The sequence below is a fragment of the Haemaphysalis longicornis genome, unplaced genomic scaffold (assembly GCF_048455015.1).
Source record: "Haemaphysalis longicornis isolate Haplotype H1 unplaced genomic scaffold, Haemaphysalis longicornis Haplotype H1 scaffold_6, whole genome shotgun sequence".
Classification (NCBI taxonomy): Eukaryota; Metazoa; Arthropoda; class Arachnida; order Ixodida; family Ixodidae; genus Haemaphysalis; species Haemaphysalis longicornis.
This window is the reverse complement of record NW_027526407.1, coordinates 8,619,692-8,639,852: the sequence shown is the minus strand read 5'-3', so window position 1 is coordinate 8,639,852 and position 20,161 is coordinate 8,619,692. Positions and strand designations below refer to the sequence as shown.

The window sequence follows — 20,161 nt, the reverse complement described above, 5'->3', positions numbered from 1 at the left end:
GAGGGAGTTGCACTTAGCGATGCAAGTATTTCGAGCAGGCACCGTGGCGTATTCTTCGGCTTTCTGTGTGAGTCGTGCAATCTTCAGCTAAAGTTTTCTGCTAAGCATTTGCCGGCTCTAGCGTTTTGTCAGAGACCGACGGGCTTCTCAAATATGCATAAGATGTGTGTCGACGGCCGGTGTTTCCTCAGTCGTCTGTATTGCGGTGGTATGTCGATATCTACTTTCTATGAGGGCAGCAAACCACGCATGGTAGCCCGTTGCCCGATCAAGCGCCGGAAGGTCTCAGTCCCTAAAGTTGGTCCAGTTCGTTTGTTTTGACTGTGCATTCGTGTACGTCAATTTTTGCGTCTCCACCGCTACCATAACGCTGTCGTGATGGCTACCTAAGGTTTCTTTATGGTTGATCCATGCATAGCATTTTGGATTGCAAACTAGGGAGAGATCAGGACACGTGTCCCTAGCCACACTATTAACTATGCAAATCGGATGAAAAGGGTCAGTATGGAGGGAGAAGCCCATGTCTGCTGTGTTTTCCACTAATTTTCGCCCCTTGACGTTCTATTTATGATACCCGCATTAATAGCTGTAAGCATCAAAATCTCCCAAAGCTACAAGCGGTGACCTTCCTGCAATTCGGATGGCGTTGACAGCCGACATTGCTACACCGGAATAAACGTTGTTAGCTGGAACTCGTTTGCTGGTTCACCTTATTGCTAGCAGTGCGATTACCGTGCTCAAAAATGTATTTTTTGATTGGGCACATCTCCCTAACACACAATTTTAAGTCAAAGGCGGAAACCTTGTCGCTTGACTCACCTTCACTGAAGTATAATCATTGAGTTGTAATGTTCAGGTATTTTCTATCCAACCCGCCTTTCGAAGGAATCTGGTACTATTGTCACAAAACGATAGCGTTCCAAACTTTCTCTTCAACTTGATAAGTTACTTTGTTTACTGCACTTTTCATTAAAAAAATAATTTATTTGAAGAAAAAAAAGTGACCTTTTCTTGGCCAGTTCCCCATTTTTTATGCCGTTCATCGGGAATCCTGTGTAACGTATGCAGAAGTTTTTGCGTGCCAAGGATGCCTAGTTGTCAAATAAAACAATTAAAATGAAATTATTTACGAATAAAAATTTCTGAATAATATTTCTGTATAAAGGATGATTGCGTTTTTTTTGTGTTCTATTTTCTGACCTGGTGTTGCACTATTTGCGTACACACTTATGGTTTAAAAGAAAGACTGCGATGAAAAAGATGTTCAGAAAAAAATGTTTGGTCTTTTGTATTTTTTATAAAATGCCAAATATACCCGGAGGGTTTTTTTAAAAAGAATGTTTACCTTAAAATAGGCGTATTTTTTAGAGATGACCAAATAAAACTTCTGAGCCAGCCAGAACTCCATCAATCTTACTCTCTGCGCGCAGTTGTTGACCTTTATTTTTCATCACTATTTTCTCGAGTAAATAAGGCTGACGACAGAATTTTTGAAGATGTTATATTGAAATACCAAAAAAACGTTTTTTTAAAATGTTTTAGTCGAGCAGAAGATGCACCCAACGCCATATCTCTTAAATGTATTCGTCGAACAGTTTTACGAAAAGAACGGCGCGAACGTATTTGTTGGTGCTCGTATTTTTTAACTCCACTTTGGCTTCTCGAGGAAGCCGCACGTTAAACCTACATGAAAGTCTACATTGCATACCACCATACGAAGAGGATCCCGAACATTTTGGGGAACAGAACGTCACTGCCGTAAGGAATTGTTTCACTTCCTCTAAGACAACCAAATGCATAAACTGACTACTCAAGCTCTATACGAGTGGACGTATCCACTATAAAAATAAAGTGCATGTTTCCTGGCTTTGCTTAGAGCAGACATCCTAACTTTGGCTTTTATTATACAGACCGACCACCGAAATCTTCTGTATATGCTCAAACATTGCCTTTTTTGTAATTTTTAAACGAGATTGTAACACATCAGCGGACTATATGCTGAACATAAATATATTTACCGTCAAAGCTGAATTTGGCTTTTAAACATGAGAAACTGTCTTTTTAAACACCCTGATCTATTGCAGGCGCTGGGCATGAAAGGAAAAGTTTACGTTATCCAACGCAATTTTAACACCACCATTCCTCAGCGTTGCCTATCTTCAGAAAATGTCGTTGAAATAAATCGCACCACCTACATTCTCACGCTTGCGTCGACTACAACCGTCAATGGAAGCGTTTTGTAAGCACTAAAATTTTTCCTATAGAAAATGATTAAGTACATTGCTCCTTTGGTGCGTTACTTATTATGAACCATGGACCTGTGCTCTGACTAAAACACATAACTTAAACATAAAAAGAATTCTCTTATGAACTGTTGATAAAATAGCACCCTCACCAAAAGCAAATAGCAAAAAAAATTGTACAATAATATTTAGCCTTCTCGTTGAGCACCATTTTATGTAAAACCAGCAGCGCAAAAATGTAAGGAATAATTGCTAAGTGTTCTTGAAATAAAGCACGAAATAAGGAAATACCACCAAAAATCTTTTACCATATTTACGAATGTCCTTTAGGTGAAAAAAAAGCAATCGCTAGACGTACAATATTTATTCGCACGAAATACAACAGAAAGTTAAACTTATATATTTAAAATTAACATACTCTGAATTCTACGAATATACGCAGTGCATTTTCAGCATGTTTTTTCATTGTGCATAAATAATGGCTGGGGCTGAGCTCAGCTGACCCTGGCTATGCAAACAAAAACTTGACTTGGTCTGGTGGATTCTTGGTTTCGCTTGGTTAACATTTGATGTACCTGTATTGGCGACCACGGCTCAGAGCCGCTCGGTTCCATGCAACGCTCACATTCCATGCAACGCTCACGTTCCCCTTCACCGTGCGCAAGACGAGTCGCGGAGGCCCAGACGGCTCAGCACCGCATGCGTGTGAGGCGGCGGGGTTGGCCAGATGGCTATCAGCTGAGCATCCGCAATCGCGAAGGCCAGCGCTGCTAGTTGAGCAGAACGACTGAAAACGTGGCCTAGTGCGCAGTGCCGAAAGCAAGCCCAGCGAATCGCGCGATGCCCTTCGAGGGGTGCGTCGCAGAGAGTGTTACTGCGGCCAACAGGTGAACGTGTGAATGCTCAACAAAATTGCTCGACGCAGGTAGTAAAGCTTTGCTGTAAAATACCCTTTTCTTCGGTGTCTCTAGTAACTCATTTTCATTTTGTTTATAGCAAGACCGCTTGCCGTTTCTCCTGTGTGACTACAATTTTTATAATATTACCTTCCTGTACAGTCATGGACAATTCAAATATGAACCGCGGGGCGCATGGCCGAAGATACCGGTGCCGTCACCTAGCAGCTGCCGTGAAAAACGCGTGGACATGCACAGTTAAGATGACGGGAGCGAGGCTGCGTGTGCCACTGCGATATGTAGGCCTCTGCTCGCTCGCATGCTTGCCTTGTCGCCATGCCGCAAGAGCGCTGAAAACAATTATTAGCGATACGGAGCGAGATTGTCCACATTGCCCACATAGCTTTGCATGCAGTGTTCAGTAACTTGAGCAAATAACGATGGGCACCTGGGCCACTTCCAAGCCAAGCTAAGTGCTGCCCACTCCGCCGGTTTCGATAAGCACTGTGGGGCCTGCCAATAAAACGAGAAAATCAGGCCGTCAAAATTGTTCCGCAAGGGCAACTGGCCTATAGAAAGGATGGACCTACCTATGTTCCTAATTTTTGTTATTATTTGAATTCTGCCAGCAATTTTCTCAGACAACACAATGCTTGCAGTTATAATTATATCATTGGAGATGAATTCTGGTGGTATATCTATTGTTTGCTACTAGCACCAATTCCGCGAAATGAATCAGCCATGACTCCGTTAAACAAAGGCGTAGTCTTAGAGGCCAGTTCATTGTTCGATTCCCCAGTCACTGCACCACGAACGCAAAGCAATGCAGCGCCATCAGAAGTTAGGCGAGATGGATTTATTTTGGCTCCATATCTGTGCAACTGTTTTCTTCAAGAAAGCATGATGAGCTCATCAGCATGCCTTACGAGAGCGTGCACGCGTTTGCCACAGAAGCACTGACCGAAGCTGCGAGCAAATGCGCGGCGCATTGTTCTCAATGTGACCAACACCTTCTAGCTGCAGCAGCGCTGGTACTTTCAGTGCTTGCAGCGCTCTTGCGGCATGACGACAAGGCAAGCATGCGAGTGAGCAAAGGGTGGAATATCGCAGTGGGATACGCAGTCTCACTCCCGTCATCTCAACTGCCCATGTCTGTGCGTTTTTCACGGCCGCTGCTACGTGAAGGCACCGCTATCTTCGGCCGCGCGCTCCGCGGTTCGTATTTGAATTGTCCATTACTGTACGTATACAAATGACAGAAGTCCTGACGTATTTACGTACGTATCCCAGCAAACCACGTTACATCGTGCAGATATTCCGGAGACGTCAGCAATCGACATTGCAAATGTACAGGAGTTACATATATTCAACGTTGCTACAACTGCAAAAAACCCATCCAAATCACAGAAAGGATAACGTACAATAGACGTCTCATTGTACTTTTATATGCTGTTCACAGAACGTTACTTTAGTGGTACGTCGTATGGGTATTGTAGTGGTACGCATGCAAGACGTATACAGATGTCTGTTCTACATTGGTTTTCTGTCTTTGGCACGAGCATTAGTTTGTTATATTCATGACTTGTGTACGTTAGTATGGTATTCTTGATATAAACCTGTATGCCTGAAATTTACATTCTTTATACATAATTGGAAGTTTGCCCAGCCCCCTTTCCAAGGTTGCCTAAGTGTTGTCAGCATTTATACTTCAAATACATGTCTTACTAGCTATTCAGCACTGTTTGCTGTTACTTGTCACCTGGTTTCGAGATAATTGTGTTTCCACTTTTGAAGTGCTTCCTACTGCATGAAGTCTCATATGGTAAGTGCCAAGCTGACCACACACTCCCGCAGAAGCACACAACGCACAGTTCTAAACAGGAAATGTCTCATCGAAAACAAGAGGTAGAAAGTAACAGCAAACCAGTCCTCATCAGCACAAGCGCCCTGGAGACTAAGGCAACCACAGAAGCGTCACCGAATTGTACCATACAGAACGGCACTACCGGCCTTCTGCAAATAAACTATCACAGAAATCATTCAAAAATTAAACTAAATAATATGACAGTCTCGCATCCTATCTGTAAGTACCTGCAGCTGGGTAGTAAGAACGCTTTCAAAGTACACATAAGACACAAAAGAGTTCAGGTAAAACAGTTTATATTGACTTCCAAATTATGTATTATGCTTTCGCAACACAACCACTTTAATTTTTATTGCTATCGGCCCTAGCCCAAAGGGTACACAATGTACAACTACAAGAATAGTACAAATATTTATGACTCTAAATAAGACACACAAAGCAGAAAGGTTGATAAAAAATAGGAAGCACAGCAAACATGTAAACCCAGGGTACAAGCACAAGATAGTTATGCAACTTGAAATATCGCACATTAAAATAATTTTGTAAAAAACAACGCAAGAAAAGTGTACAAAGAAAGAAATGATTGAATGGTGGTTATAAAAAGGCAGCAAATTTACGAAACTAAATAGTTCAGATGAAGTGAAAAGTTAGTAGAACAATAAAACAAAAGCACCTAGGAAAAACAGAAGTGGTTTTGAGTGGTGGTTGCGAGTGCCATACAAATTTCAGCTACCCTAAACAAACCAACATCTAGGGAAATGGTTATGATCTATAGAAAAGGTGAGTATAAAAAATGACTGTACGGCGGTCCCAAGAGCAGTAGAAATTTACGTGATGAAATGATTCACACTTAGTGAAATGGCAGGACAACAATAAAACAACAAAAAACGTTAGAGACAACTTATTGAATTCAGGTTAGGAAAACAAAAAGTTACACTATTTCAATATTTCACACAAAGTGATATGATTTGGGAACAAACGAAAAAACGGGGAACACGGAAATGATTGAATATTAGTTACAAGAAGACAGATTTACATGACTACGTGATTCACACCAAGTGATACGCTCAAAGAACAATAACATAAAATAAAAACGCATGAAAGCACGAAAATGATTCAATGGTGTTTCAATGGTGCATGCCTCCATCATCAGTTATGGTAGGGAATTCTTGAACAGTTTGCGTTCTTCATTGTGGTGCCAGAAACTGCCAAAATAGTTGCAGACGGGATTGGTTGGAAAGTGAGTAATAATTTCATGGTCCAAATCTGAAAAAAAATTTAATACCGCTTCTGGCACTGAAAAAGAACAAGCCGTGGGTTGACGACAAAGCTGATGTTTGCGCAGGATGTGACTGACAATAAAAATCTGGGCCCTATACATTGTCTGGTGAAAGAATTTGATGTCTGTAACTACCCGAAGATATAGTTACACACAATGCAGGATGCCACTCGCAGGTGGGAAAAAGCGTGTTTCCTGTTTCTCGAACCAGGAAAAGTCCTCCGCCAAGTTGACTGTCAACAGTAGCTTGAGCAGGCGCCTTGTGCAGACTGTTGCAGTAGCACCTCCCTTGCAAGCCAGTTCATCAATCTAGGCATGGGTACAGCAAAATCTGTGTTAATACAGCTTTTTAAGACTGGTTTAATACACGATGGCCGCCTACCATTTCCCCTGAAAAAGTGTATGACAGCTCCATCCTACCGGTACTCGCCTACAGGGGCAAATTGTCCAGGCTAACTAAAAGGGTCTACTTAAAAAAGGACGGCTTAGCAGGCAATAGAACGCTAGACTATGAGTGTAACAATAATGTACAGGAAGAGAGCGAAGTGGTATAATTTAATGTCAGCACTGGAACTACTAAGGTAACCTTAACACTAACTATGACAGCTAATGTGAGGTAGCTGTGAAGGTGCGGTAGCTGTGAGGTAGCTAATGTGAAGAACTATATTTCGTGAATGGAAACTCTCAGACCTTTTTGGCCCAGTACGGGTACCATCTGAACTTGCAAAATATTTTCTGTCTATCCTAACCGCTTGGTGGATTGAAGTGACAATATATACACGGATGAAGCCATGTCCACAAAATGGGGCAAAAGGAAACATGCACAAACCCGGACACCGTCACTGCCATGGACGTATACTTTCTGCAGCAGAATGGCGAGGTGCGCTAGTTAGTATATATGCATAACTAAACCTTCACAAAGCACATCACTGAAAAACTCGTCATGTTTTCGTGTTCGTTTGTCCTAGTAGGCCTAAATTTTTAGTTGAAGTATACGTTGTACCGCAGGAAGCATCAAAGTAGTGCAAGAACTTTTTACAGCACAATTACATTCACACATAGTCTAAGTTGCACCAGTGAGGAGCCTGCAACATGTAAGTTATTAGGAACAACAGACGAGACACCAGAATCATACTCTGCCTTATACCTGCGAAATCCCAAATACTGTGTTACTCTGATCACCAAGGTGTGTTACACACTAAATTCATTATGCTGAAAATTCTATAAGAGACAGAAATTTAACAGCCATTTCTGAATATTTTTACTAGGTTCTGAAAGGTTAATTTACGTTTGCAATGCTGAAGTAAGAATACGAAGCACCACCAGCGGTGCTCACTTTACTGTACCAGTTACGACATGCGTGTAGTTCTGACGTTACAAATAAATTCGGGTTGCATACACGTTGTCCATTCCAACATTTCACGACAAATCTAAGCGTTCGAAAATATTGAACACTCAATTCAAATGCGAAAAAAGCATTCAGATTGCATTTTAATCTAATGCTGTCCTCTCGGAATTCACTCAATTTATTATTTTATTTTAATGCTACACGCAGGGCAACCATTCAATTTATTGTGCACGTTTTTTTGACCGAAAACTATTATGAAGAAAAAAAACGGCATCTGCAGAAACAAAACAAAAGCCAACATCACGCTAAAAGTACACGATTAGCATATAACGCATACAAGCCTATATTCGCACACGCGCCTATATTCGCACACGCACTTATATTCGCACTCTCCAGCTTCCCACATTTCATGTCATATCAAAATATTCGCCTAGCAAAAGAGGACAGAACAATAACACTTCACCAAACACAGGGCTAGAAATCGCGCGAAAATTGATTCTGTTTACAAACGCAGCAGCCAGGTACAAAGGTCTACCGACAAATCTCCGCAACGCACAAAGCGAGTCCCTCAAATCGTTTGGACTAACCGCTTACGCGTACCGAAGTTCGAGAGCAACTCTGCTGCGTTAAATACATATGACAGGGAAACAAGGTTCACTAGTATACACTTACCTCCACTACTTGGCAGTATTTCTTCGTCCGGTAGATAAATCCATGGTAGTCGAATCACCGAAATAACGAAAGTTGAAGGCGTGCACACCCATGCCGACACCGGCCTGTAGCACGCGTATCGATACGGAGTGCAGTTAACTCTCGGACGATTGGACTCGCCGCGCAGCGACTTCCTGTCTCGTGTTCGTCCGAGGGAAAAACTAGTTCCTGAAAGACACCCACCTTGATAAAACACGTTGCGAAATAGATGCCCAAGTTATTGGTAAATACAGATATTACTTTCCAATTAAATACAAGAAAAGCTTCAGCGTGGGTATTTTTTAAAGATAACAGTAATTGCACCGACAATCTAGATTACAGCATTTAAAGGGGTCCTGAAATACCTTCCGCCGATGCATGGATCTACATGTAACCAAATAAGACAATGTATTAGCAATCTCCTCCCGCAAGAATTTTGTTAAAGCGATGAGTATTAGCTGAGAAATCGTAAATCAAAAACCGCGCATTATCGTCCCGCCGCGTTTCCTCCTCTTTTCAACTGTTGACGGCGCGCGAGCACTGCCTCCCATGATGCTGCGCTAGTCAGCGGTGACGTACTTCCGCATTACGCTCCTCCGACTGCCGTCTGCTACGGGCAAGTTTTGTTGACACCATGAATTCCGCACTCCGCTCAAGGATGGATAAGCGAACGAAAAATCTGGCCGCATGTGTGCGGTGGCCTGGCCTTGCCCTTTCGCGGTGTGCGCTGCTGCAGTGCAGCACGTGAGTTTTAATCGGCGGCGAACTCGCAGCCGCTGGGGAGGATCTTGCGCTCGGTCCCTTTCATGCACCGCGCACTGTTTATCCAAAAAGCGCCGCATCAGATGTGGCCCCGCTGGTGCCGGGTCTTATTTTGCGGTGGTGGTAATTCCTGCCGGCGCCATGTGAAAAAGACATTTTAAGCCGATACAGAACCCGTGCACAAAACGCTTCAATCATGTGACCAGTTCAGCTTGGGGCGACGCGTGGTGGAGAGCGGCAACGTTGGCTAAACATGCTCCGGCGCGGCTCTGAGCTTTCTAGCGCTGGAGCGAGCGCCTTTCTTTGACGATCTCAAACATCGGTTGCCTTGGCAACAAGGCACAAACCGCCCCAGAGGTCAGTTACGGTTGCGTGATCCCGGTTCAGCTTGGGGCCCCACCTCGCGGCATATGGGCACTGCAGGCATACTACTCACTCTGATTTGGAAGTGCGAGATGCGTTTGGTATTACAGGAGGCGATGGTGTGTGTGTTGTGGACGCCTTTGTTTCGCGATGAAATGCGACGTTGTGCTTCTGCGGGTGGATAGTGCTTCCCATGGCCTGGATTATCTTTCTCGAGCGACGTACGACTCAACCTCGCATGGGGTATGTGCAGTGTGCGTGGCTAAAAGCCATCTCGGCTTGCGCGCGCGAGTTAAGTGACCTCCTGTTCGTCCCCGCAAACCGCGCGCGAGGTGAGTGCCGAATTTACGAGGGGCAGGAGGAGGCAGCCCATCGTCTGTCAATCGCGGTTCAGACTTGCAACGCATGTTGTGACGTTGTGTTCGTTCGAAACGCATCTCTGGATTGTTTTGAAGTGGAAAAAAATGTATCCGTCAAACCTGGGCATACGGCTCAGGGCGTTCTCTGCGATTGCACGAAAGAAGTGCCACGGGGCTTCAACGCTTTCTTTATGGGACGTACTCCGGTAAGAGAATATCCATGTCGTGTTATGGCCGTGTTGCATTCGATACGAACGGTTAAGCGTTTGTTTACACTTGTTTCGTTTGTCGTAAAATGTCCAAGCACTCCGGCACTACGCTGGCAGATCAGCCGGCGAGTCGACGCTGAGCAGACGACTCATCTCTTTGCCGGAAGGGCGTGAAAAAGCCGCCCAATAGCAGGATGTCTAGCTCATGACGAACATCGGGGAATCGATGATGTAGACATGTGAAGATGGCGGCGTCCAAAAACACGAAGGAAAGGGTGAGAAAAAAGCGACAAACTTTGCAACAAAAGTGTGAGCTTTCCGCTGCGCGTAAAAGAGTAATACTTGGCCCAAATGACCTTGACGACCCAATCTAACGATTGCGCTACTTAATTTAGTGTGCTCAAAATGCCTTTCAGGGCCCCTTTAAGGCAAGTTCAGGGTCTGCGGTGGAAATACAGCTGCCGTGGGGTTGTGGGCGCCGTAATGATACGGTTTGTTCTGGGGCCGCAACCACTTGCAGCGATTTTCCGCGCTTTCGCGCGTCGACATCGCCCCGCGTTGACGGCGTCGGCAAAATGCACGGCGACGTGAGCTGACGCGGGAGGGGGAGGCGGAAGAGAAAGCTTTATTGAACAGGTAGATCGATCTTAGAAGTGGGCGGGGTCCTCAGTCTAAACTCATTTGGTGCGGCCTGCCGTCTTCACCCTTTCAGCGAATCAAAGCTGCTTACTTACGTCCGAGCTGGCAAGTTCATTCTCCAACTGCTCCTATGTAGCTACGCCGATGTCTATGTTGCTGGCAAGATATCAGCGTCGACGCAGCGGCAGAAAGCATCCGAAAGCAGGCGACATCGTCCGGATTCCATGTCCATCTCCTGGTTTGGGGTCATTACGTTCGCAGAAAACAATCATTTTTTTAACGTGCGGTAATTTGGTGCCTTGAGGCAAATAACAAGCTATTTCTGTTAGAAAGTGCGCATTCTTTCGTTGCTAGCTTGGCTTTCATCAGGGAGATTGGGGGTTTGGGAGATCTTTTTGCGAGTTAAATACGGGAGCTCTGGCTACATCGCTTGTAGTGTTAACATGATGGGCTTGTCTGCAAGATCGGTGCGTAACGAACAAAGTTTATCAACGCCAGAAATCTAGCGGTGCATTCAATTTCATTCGTGGCTACCGTAGCTTGCATAGGGGGAACAATAAAGCGCGATAGCTTTTCTTGGCTTAAATAAGAGAGCTGTGGTTACATCACTTGCAGTATTAGCATAATTGACCTCGCCTCCAAGATCGGTGCGGAAGAAACAATGACTGCCGAAATTTGTCAAATACGACCAAAACGAATCACCCGACAATATTCGCTGGAGGCCTCGGTTAGGGTACCAAATACTTGGGTCCACGCATTGCTTTCCGGTGTGGTCGAGTGGATTGGAGCTTTGGTGCTGGTGTTGTGTTTTGAAAGTCTATGGTTCGAGTCTTGGCCAAACCTCACGGATTTTTTGAGGGTGTCATCGACTATTTTTTTTTTAATGCAAAAAAAGCCAGAGTACCTTGCCGTTTAACCTACAAGTAACGTTTGTCGGTAACCTCAGTATCAAGGCACCCCCAAAATTTGCTTTGCTCACACTTTGAACTCATGAAGCTGCAGTCGGTACGTAACATCAAGCTTAAATCAAGTAGCAAGTAAAGTTGTGCTAATTGCGTCTTCGTTCAGGATCCTATAATATTTTGTTCAGATTTGACGGCAATGATCCCCCCCCCCCTCACCAAAAAAAAAACCTTACAAGGCTGGTTGGCCACATCGCTTGTAAACGAATTCTGCACGAAGTCCCTGCCTTTTAAGTGCGAATGCACTTCTTAAGCGAGCCTGAAGCGTCCGCCGCCGTTCGCATAGCAACAGCTGCGGGTGAGCGCGCTCCTCGTCTTCCTTGGCAACGGGGGGAGATGGGCGCCTCCCGGCGCCCATCTCCCCCCGTTGCTCCCCGGGAGGCGGTGGCGCCTTGCAGCGAAGCACTCGAGAAGTAAAGAGAGAGGGTTTCCGCACTTCCACTAATCATCAGCAATCCTAAGTGCTCTGTTGCCATTCGCGCTCCGAATGCGGTGCGCGTGGAGCTGCCCGATGTAGTTCAGCTTGGCGCAGCCTTGCGACTCCAGAATTGTGGTGAGTGGAACAAAGCGGCGCAGTGGCCGTCAGTGACGTAGCTGAAAGCATAATACATAGTGCAATTCCTACCGTGATGCTTTGCCAGAATTAGAGGCAGAAGCATTAAATAAAAAAAATGCCTTCAGCCAGTGTTTCAGATATCTTTGTGTGGAAGATTGAACGTTATCGATATTTCGCGAAGCGCTATTATTACCAAACTGTAAGGCTTGCGCAAATGCGCGTACGAGCATTGCAGCCAATGATAAAACTTATCGCTGGCGATGCGGTAAGCCACTCCGAAAACGTCTGAGGTAACAATTTATACCAGCCGCAAAGAAAAGAAGCCAGCAATGGTGCACACAGGGGATGCCGATAGGTATCGGAACAGCTGACCCCTCTCCCTTTACTTCTCGAATGCTTCGCTGCAAGGCGCCAACGCCTCCCGGGGAGCAGCTGCGGCGGCCGCTCGCCTGTTGCGAGTGACTTTGGGCGCGATAGTACCTCACATTAGCTATCATAGTTAGTGTTAAGGTTGCCTTAGCTTGCCTTAGCAGTGCCAATGCTGGCATTAAAGTATATCCATTCCACTCTCTTCCTGTCCCTTAATGTTACATCCATCTTCTAGCCTTCTATTGCCTGGTAAGTCGTCCTTAATTTAAGTTAGACCCTTTTAGTTAGCCTGGAAATTTCTGCCTCGTAGGCGAGTAACGGTAGGATGCAGCTGTCATACACTGTCTTTTTCAGAGACGATGTAAGCGGCCATTCTGTATTATACAAGTCTTAAAAATCTGTATTAACAACACAGATTTTCCTGTACCCATGCCTCGATTGATGAACTGGCTTGCAAGGGAGGTGCTACTGACACAGTCTGCACAAGGCGCCTGCTCAAGCTACTGTTGACGGTCAACTTGGCGCAGGACTTCTGCTGGTTTGGGAAACAGGGAACACGCTTTTTCCACCTGCTAGTGACGTCCTGCATTGTGTGTAACTAGATATATTTTAGTTTTTACAGACATCAAATTCTTTCACGAGACAATGTATAGGGCCCAGATTTTTATTGTCAGTCACATCCTGCGCAAATACTAGCTTTGTCGTTAACCTTCGGCTTCTTAGTTTTTATTGCTAGAAGCGGTATTAAATTTCTGTCAGCCTTTACACCATAAAATGTTTAGTCACTTTCCAACAAATCCGGTCTGCAACTATTTTGGCAGTTTCTGGCACCACAACAAAGGACGCAAACTCTTCAATAATCCCTACCATAACTGATGATGGAGGCATGCACCATTGAACCATTATTGAATCATTTCCGTGCTTCCACACGTTTGTGTTTTGTGTGATTGTTCTTTGAGCGTATCACTTTGTGTGGATCACGTAGTCAAGTAAATCTGTCTTCTTGTAACTAATATTCAATCATTTCCGTGTTCCCCGTTTTTTCGTTTGTTCCCAAATCATATCCTTTTGTGTGAAATATTGAAATAGTGTAACTTTTTGTTAACCTAAGCAGAATTCAATAAGTTGTTTCTAAAGTTTTTTGTTGTTTTATTGTTGTCCTGCCATTTCACTAAGTGGGAATCATTTCATCACGTAAATTTCTACTGCTCTTGTAACCACCGTACAGTCATTTCTTTATACTCACCTTTTCTATAGATCATAACCATTTCCCTAGATGTTGGTTTGTTTAGGGTAGCTTAAATTTGTATGGCACTCGCAACCACCACTCAACACCACTTCTGTTTTTCCTAGGTGCTTTTGTTTTATTGTTCTACAAACTTTTCACTACATCTGAACTATTTATTTTCGTAAATTTGCTGTGTTTTTATAACCACCATTCAATCATTTCTATGTTTTTACACTTTTATTGCGTTGTTTTTTACCCAATTATTTTAATGTGCGATATTTTAAGTTGCATAACTATCTTGTGCTTGTACCCGGGGTTTACATGTTTTCTTTTCCTCCTATTTTTTGCCAACCTTTCTGCTGCGTGTGTTTTATTTATAGTCATAAATTTTTGTTCTATTCTTGTAATTGTACATTGTGTACCCTGTGGGCCAGGGCATATATGAATGAAAATTAAAGTGGTTGTGTTGCGAAAGCATAATACATAATTTGGAATTCAAATATAAACTGTTTTACCTGAACTCGTTTGTGTTTTATGTGTACTATGAAAGCGTTCTTACTATCCAGCTGCAGGTACTTACAGATAGGATGGGAGGCTGTCATTTTAATTATTTTAATTTTTGAATTGTTTCTCTGATATATTTATTTGCACAAGGCCTGTACAGCCGTGCTGTATGGTACAATTCGATGACGCTACTGTGGTTGCCGTAGTGGCCAGGGCGCTTGTGCTGATCAGGACTGGTTTGCTGTTACTTACTGCCTGTTGTTTTGGATGCGACATTGCTTGTTTAGAGCTGTGCTCCTTGTGCTTCTGCAAGAGTGTGTGGTCAGCTTGGCACTTCACATATGAGACTTCATGCAGTATGCAGCACTTCAAAAGTGGAAACACACTAATCTAGAAACCAGGTGACAAGTAACAGCAAACAATGCTGAAAAGCTAGTAGACATGTATTTGAGGTATAAACGCCCACAACACGTATGCAACCTTTGAAAGGGGGCTGGCCAAATTTCCAAATGGTGTATAATGTAAATTTCAGCCATACAGGTTCATCTCAACAATATCATACTAACGTACACAAGTCATGAATATAAAAAACTAATGCTTGTGCCAAAGACAGAAAACCAATGTAGAACAGACATCTATATACGTCTTGCATGCGTACCACGACAATATCCATAAGACGTACCACTAAGATAACGTCACGTAAACGGCGCATAAAAGTACTATGAGACGTCTATTGTACGTTATTCTTTGTGTGATTTGGATGGGTTTTTTGCAGTTGTAGCAACGTTGAATATATGTACCTTTGATCCCAACGCTACGTCTGGACATCTGTAATGTCGATTGCAGACGTCTCTGGGATATCTGCACGACGTAACGTGGTTTGCTGGGAATGTAACTGCGACAGACATGTTCCAAGTAAAAAACGGACATACCAACATTATCTGAACAACATCAGCAAAATATGTCTAAATACCGTACCAAAATGAAGCAGCAGCCACATCGAGAGAACGTCTTTAGCAAAGCTGAAGGAACGCCCGACATTAAGGTACCAGCAACGTTATCTCAACATCCAAAAATTCCTATTAAGATATTGCACGTTTTACGGATGTGTAATAGAGATACTGCTGTGACATAGACGTTCGAATCTTTTTGTGACATCGCAGAGATGTTATTGGTTTGCTAGATGGGCCACTAAGATAAGGAGTTAGCATTTACTGCCGTCCACTGCGATGTATAAGCTGATGCTCTGGAGCCAGCAGCGCCAATAGAGTTTCTTAGCAAGTATACCAGAGTAGAAACTGCTTTACGGCCGTCCACTGCGATGGATAAGCTGATGCTCAGGAGCAAGCAGAGCCAATAGAGTTTCTTAGCAAGTATACCAGAGAAGAAACTGCACCTTGGAGTCCAAGTCGTCGTGGGGGGGTTATGGGAAAACCCCTTCTTCTTGCTCGTACTTGGCGAGACAATTGGATTCCTAAGCAGTTTTTTGTTTGCTTTCTTTACTATGCATTAGCACGTCTACGAGCTACAAGGTAGCCGTGAGCCTCAACAACTTTGTGTTCGTTGAAAGAGCATGCGGTGCGTGATCGTTTGTAACGTTGGTCATGCCTGAGTCCAAGGAATTCATCACTAAGCGGGTAATACGGTGTCGCAAAAGTTGCAGCTGACGAAAAAAACAAGCCAAACGTACTTCGACGAAGACAAGATACGCCTGATACGGGCGCCTGCACCGGCGCTATCTTGTCTTCGTCCACGATTGTTTGACGTCCCGTTTTCTTTTTTCTTCAACTATTGCGGAACCCGAAGTCTTGTTAAACTGTATCTGACGTGCGGTGCACCCGTTCACTAAGAAGGCGAAATTTTCGTAGGCACCCTCAAAAACATTTTCAAGCTCTTGAAACAAATTGTTATTTGAAATATTGGTAAAATAATAACATACTGTCTATAAGGAGTTTCCCCCAAATTTTAACATGGTTAAAAAAGAGCTTTGCCCGAAGAATTGTAAGCACAAGCATCCGGCAAAAATAGGTTTTACTTCTTTTTTTCCTTAGCTAACCGCGCCTCTGTGAGAGCAAGCCGCAAGGTTGCCGAAGTCACCAAGTACCATTACCGCAGTCAAAGTAGGGTTACTGCACAAAATTATGACTGGCTGTACTCTTGGGTCGTGAGTGGCCACCGCTGCTCCGCCACCTTCGGATTGTTGCCGTCGGCAAAGAAATGCTCTCGTGATAATGCGGCGGCCGTCCAGTGCTAAATCTTGGCTTCTGGGCCGTGGCACGTGTCGCGCAGCCACCCCACATGCATGCATCGGTACCGGCGTCCATGTTATTAGAAGTATAGAGAGAGAGAGAGAGACTACGTTTATTGAGCGTCTAAATTGGGAGTGGTCCCTTATTCACTGGAGCCCATATGATGTCATGGCCGCCTGCGCCCGGTCGACCAGCGCTAGCTGGGTCGCCAGTGAGGAGCTGGACCCACTGCCAAGAAACATGCACCCCACCCATCACGAGGCGAGAAGAGCAGCGAGAGCTCGAGCGCTCAACACGAGCTTTGGAAAAAACCCCGGAGTCGTATACACGGACGCCTCCCACTGTAGAGGCAAGCCATACGCAACAATAGCGGTTTCCACCAAGAAGAGTCTCCTTGTAAGCGCAACAGTCAAGACCACGGACATTACTGAAGCGGAGGAGATGGCAATTGCTCTGGCCCTCCCACAGACGCCGGCACAAACAATTGTCACCGACTCGCAGCAAGCATATCGGAACTACCAATCAGGATGGGTGTCACCAGTGACCCTTAGATTGCTGCAGAACAAAATAGCACATAGAAAAATCAAATTGGTGTGGACGCCTGCTCACGCCTCCATGGAGGGTAACGAGTTTGCCCACCAACAAGCCTGCACACTCGCACCCCAGGCTGCGGAGGAAGGCGTGGAGTACTGCCCGCTTATCACTTTCAGAGAAATCACGCAACACTATCGGCTAGAAAGACAGACACTCCCTCCACCTCATCCTAGCCTCTCTAAGGAGCAGCAGGCAGTCTTTCGCCTCATTCAATCTGGATCCTTCCCCCACCCAACAAGGCTACACCTCATGTTCCCGGAGCAATACTCTGCCGAATGCAAATTTTGTAAAAAACCAGGATCACTCCGCCACATAATTGGGGAATGCGACTTCAGCTCAGAACATCCACCCCTCAACTGGGACAAGTTCAGAGAAGACAAACCCAAAATATCATTCTCAGAGAGGCAAACCTACGAGCAGTGGACCGTGGAACAAGTAGAGCTTATGAAAAAGCATACCCAATCTATTGTCACGACGCACCAGACTCCCTGTGTAGACGCCCGTCTACTCCACCTGTGGGAAGCGAGGCGATGTCTCACAAAAAGATGGAAAAGACAGAGACATAACAGCAAGCTCCGCAAAAAAATCAACGAAATCAGCAAGGCGGCTGCGGAATACGCCTCCACTCTGTGCAGAGATAACTGGCTCCAGCTGTGCGACGGCCTCCAACGCACTCTGTCCACTAAGAGAACATGGCAGCTACTGAGGCATGTAATCGATCCACTCACGAGTAAGGGCAAGATCAACCGCAGCATGGTTCGCACGCTTAACAACTACGGAGGCGACACCTAGAAGCTAACGCAGGACCTCCGAGACAGGTACCTCAAAACGGAACCTAGAGAAGAACTCCGACCCTATTCTGGAAAGCCCAACGAAGAGCTCGATCGACCTATTTTCCTCCATGAACTCCGTGCAGCAATAGCCGAGAGCAGGAAGTCCAGTGCCCCGGGACCGGATGCCATTACCTACAGACTACTAAATAACCTTGGAGACGACTCCTTATTAAATCTGTTGGAACAACTCAACACTGTTTGGGAGACGGGACAGCTCCCCGCTCAATGGAAAACGGCCGAGATAAGATTCATACCCAAACCTGGAAAATCTCCCCACATAGTTAATTTAAGGCCAATATCCCTGACCTCTAGTGTTGGGAAAGTCATGGAGCGGATTGTGCTCAGCCTCCTTCAGAAACATTTGGACGACACAGAGCAAATGCCCACGACAATGTTTGGGTTCCACAAACATCTAGGAACCCAGGACATACTCCTTCAACTCAAGGAGGAGGTACTCAAGCAAGCTACGCGCTACTCCCCCCGGGCCATCCTGGCCCTGGATCTCAAGGGCGCGTTTGACAACGTGACTTACGCAAGTATATTGAGGAACCTCAATGCTACGGACTGCGGAACGCGGACGTACGAGTACATCCGCAACTTCCTCTCGGACCGCACTGCCGCACTCAGGATAGGAGATGCCACATCCGACCCGATAAAACTAGGAGCTAGAGGCACGCCCCAGGGATCTGTGCTGTCACCGTTGTTATTTAATGTCGCCTTGCTTGACCTCCCCAGAAGACTCGATGTCATAGATAACCTTGGGCATGCTCTCTATGCTGACGATATCACCGTCTGGACGGGAACCGGGTTCCTCGGCGATATTCAGCACACACTCCAGAGGGCAACGGACGTCATAAATAACTATGCCAAGGCCTGTGGCCTCCAGTGTGCGCCACAAAAGTCTGAACTCCTTGTTGTCCGCCCGAAAACCAAGAAGAACATCAAGGAAGACATCCAAGTCCAACTAGAGGGACATGCAATAATTCCTAGTCCCAGCAATAAAATCCTAGGAGTTCACCTACAAGCAGACACCAAGAGTGACATCTCCCTAAAAAAACTTAAGCAAACTACCGATCAAATAATGCACATGATTAGGAGGGTGTCAACAAGGAAGAGAGGAATGAAAGAGGCGGATACCCTGCGTTTGGTCGAGGCATTCGTCATTTCAAGGATAACCTACATCACGCCGTACCTCTTACTAAACAAAAGCGACATAAATCTCCTCAATATACTCATACGGAAGTCAGTCAAGCATGCCATAGGACTACCCATTAGCGCGTCCACAGACAAGCTGCTCAGGATGGGCATACACAACACCGCAGAAGAATTGATCGAAGGTCATCTCTCCAGTCAAATGGCCACACTCAGCCGAACTAAAGATGGACGAAAAATTTCCTCAACATAGGGTGGGCGGCCCTCGACGCGATCCCGCAGGTACAAATACCATCCTCCTGGCGCCAGTCTTTAATTATTGGAAGTATACATTTGGGCGATGCACTACAACAATAGGGATTGTAGAATCTCTTTGAAGGGGTCGCAGCCGCATCGTCATCGAACTCCATAGGCCTGGTGTGGCCAGTCATTGTCTTGAAGGGACAGTTGTCAATCTCCCTGTGCACTGGCATCATCGTCATGTCTAGGGGCGCACGAGCACACGCATTTCTTCTTCGTCTTTTTTCCCCCTGACGTTCCATAAAAGACAGACCTTGATGGTCACTTCTCTCCCCCCTTGACGCTCGAGTCTCGTCCTTAGAGGTCGACAGATCTAATAGGAATTTTGCAAAAATCAAATTTGGCGCCATTCGAAGACAGCCTCATAGTTTCCACAATGGCAGATAGAGGGAACCAGGGGTCGGCTGGAAGCGCTGTGAAGAACAGAAGAAATGGCCGCGCCCAGCTCAAGCGGCATGCAGTGACGGAGAGGTAAGTTTTCGGCAATTATTTTCAATTTTGTAAACATTACATAATATTTTCTGCTCGCATATTGAATATACGCTCCGCGGAAGCGTAATAAAGCGTTATTATTACGGTGTTCACAATGCTGATTAGCGACAAGCGTCTTTACGATGGGCCACGTTTGTGGACGTAAGTTCTAAACATGGGTATTGCTTTCTGGGTATGTGCGTTCAACGGCTGTGTTCCTGACCGATGAAGCGATCGTTGCCATGCTAGAAGAAAGTGATGCGGGTCTCTCGGAATGACAAGATGACGAGG

At 45.2% G+C, this 20,161-nt stretch overlaps 1 protein-coding gene across 1 annotated transcript in view; it reads left to right on the top strand.

Annotated features, from left to right (window-relative positions):
* The first annotated feature begins 1,551 nt into the window (after positions 1 to 1,551).
* The window catches only part of LOC144141373 (uncharacterized), a 31,875-nt gene continuing 13,265 nt past the window's right edge, over positions 1,552 to 20,161 (top strand). The window contains exons 1-2 of the mRNA XM_077672962.1: positions 1,552 to 1,758; positions 2,085 to 2,239. Of these exons, the coding sequence (XP_077529088.1) occupies positions 1,579 to 1,758; positions 2,085 to 2,239 (335 nt within the window). The 5' untranslated portion in view covers positions 1,552 to 1,578. The remainder of the gene's footprint in view (positions 1,759 to 2,084; positions 2,240 to 20,161) is intronic.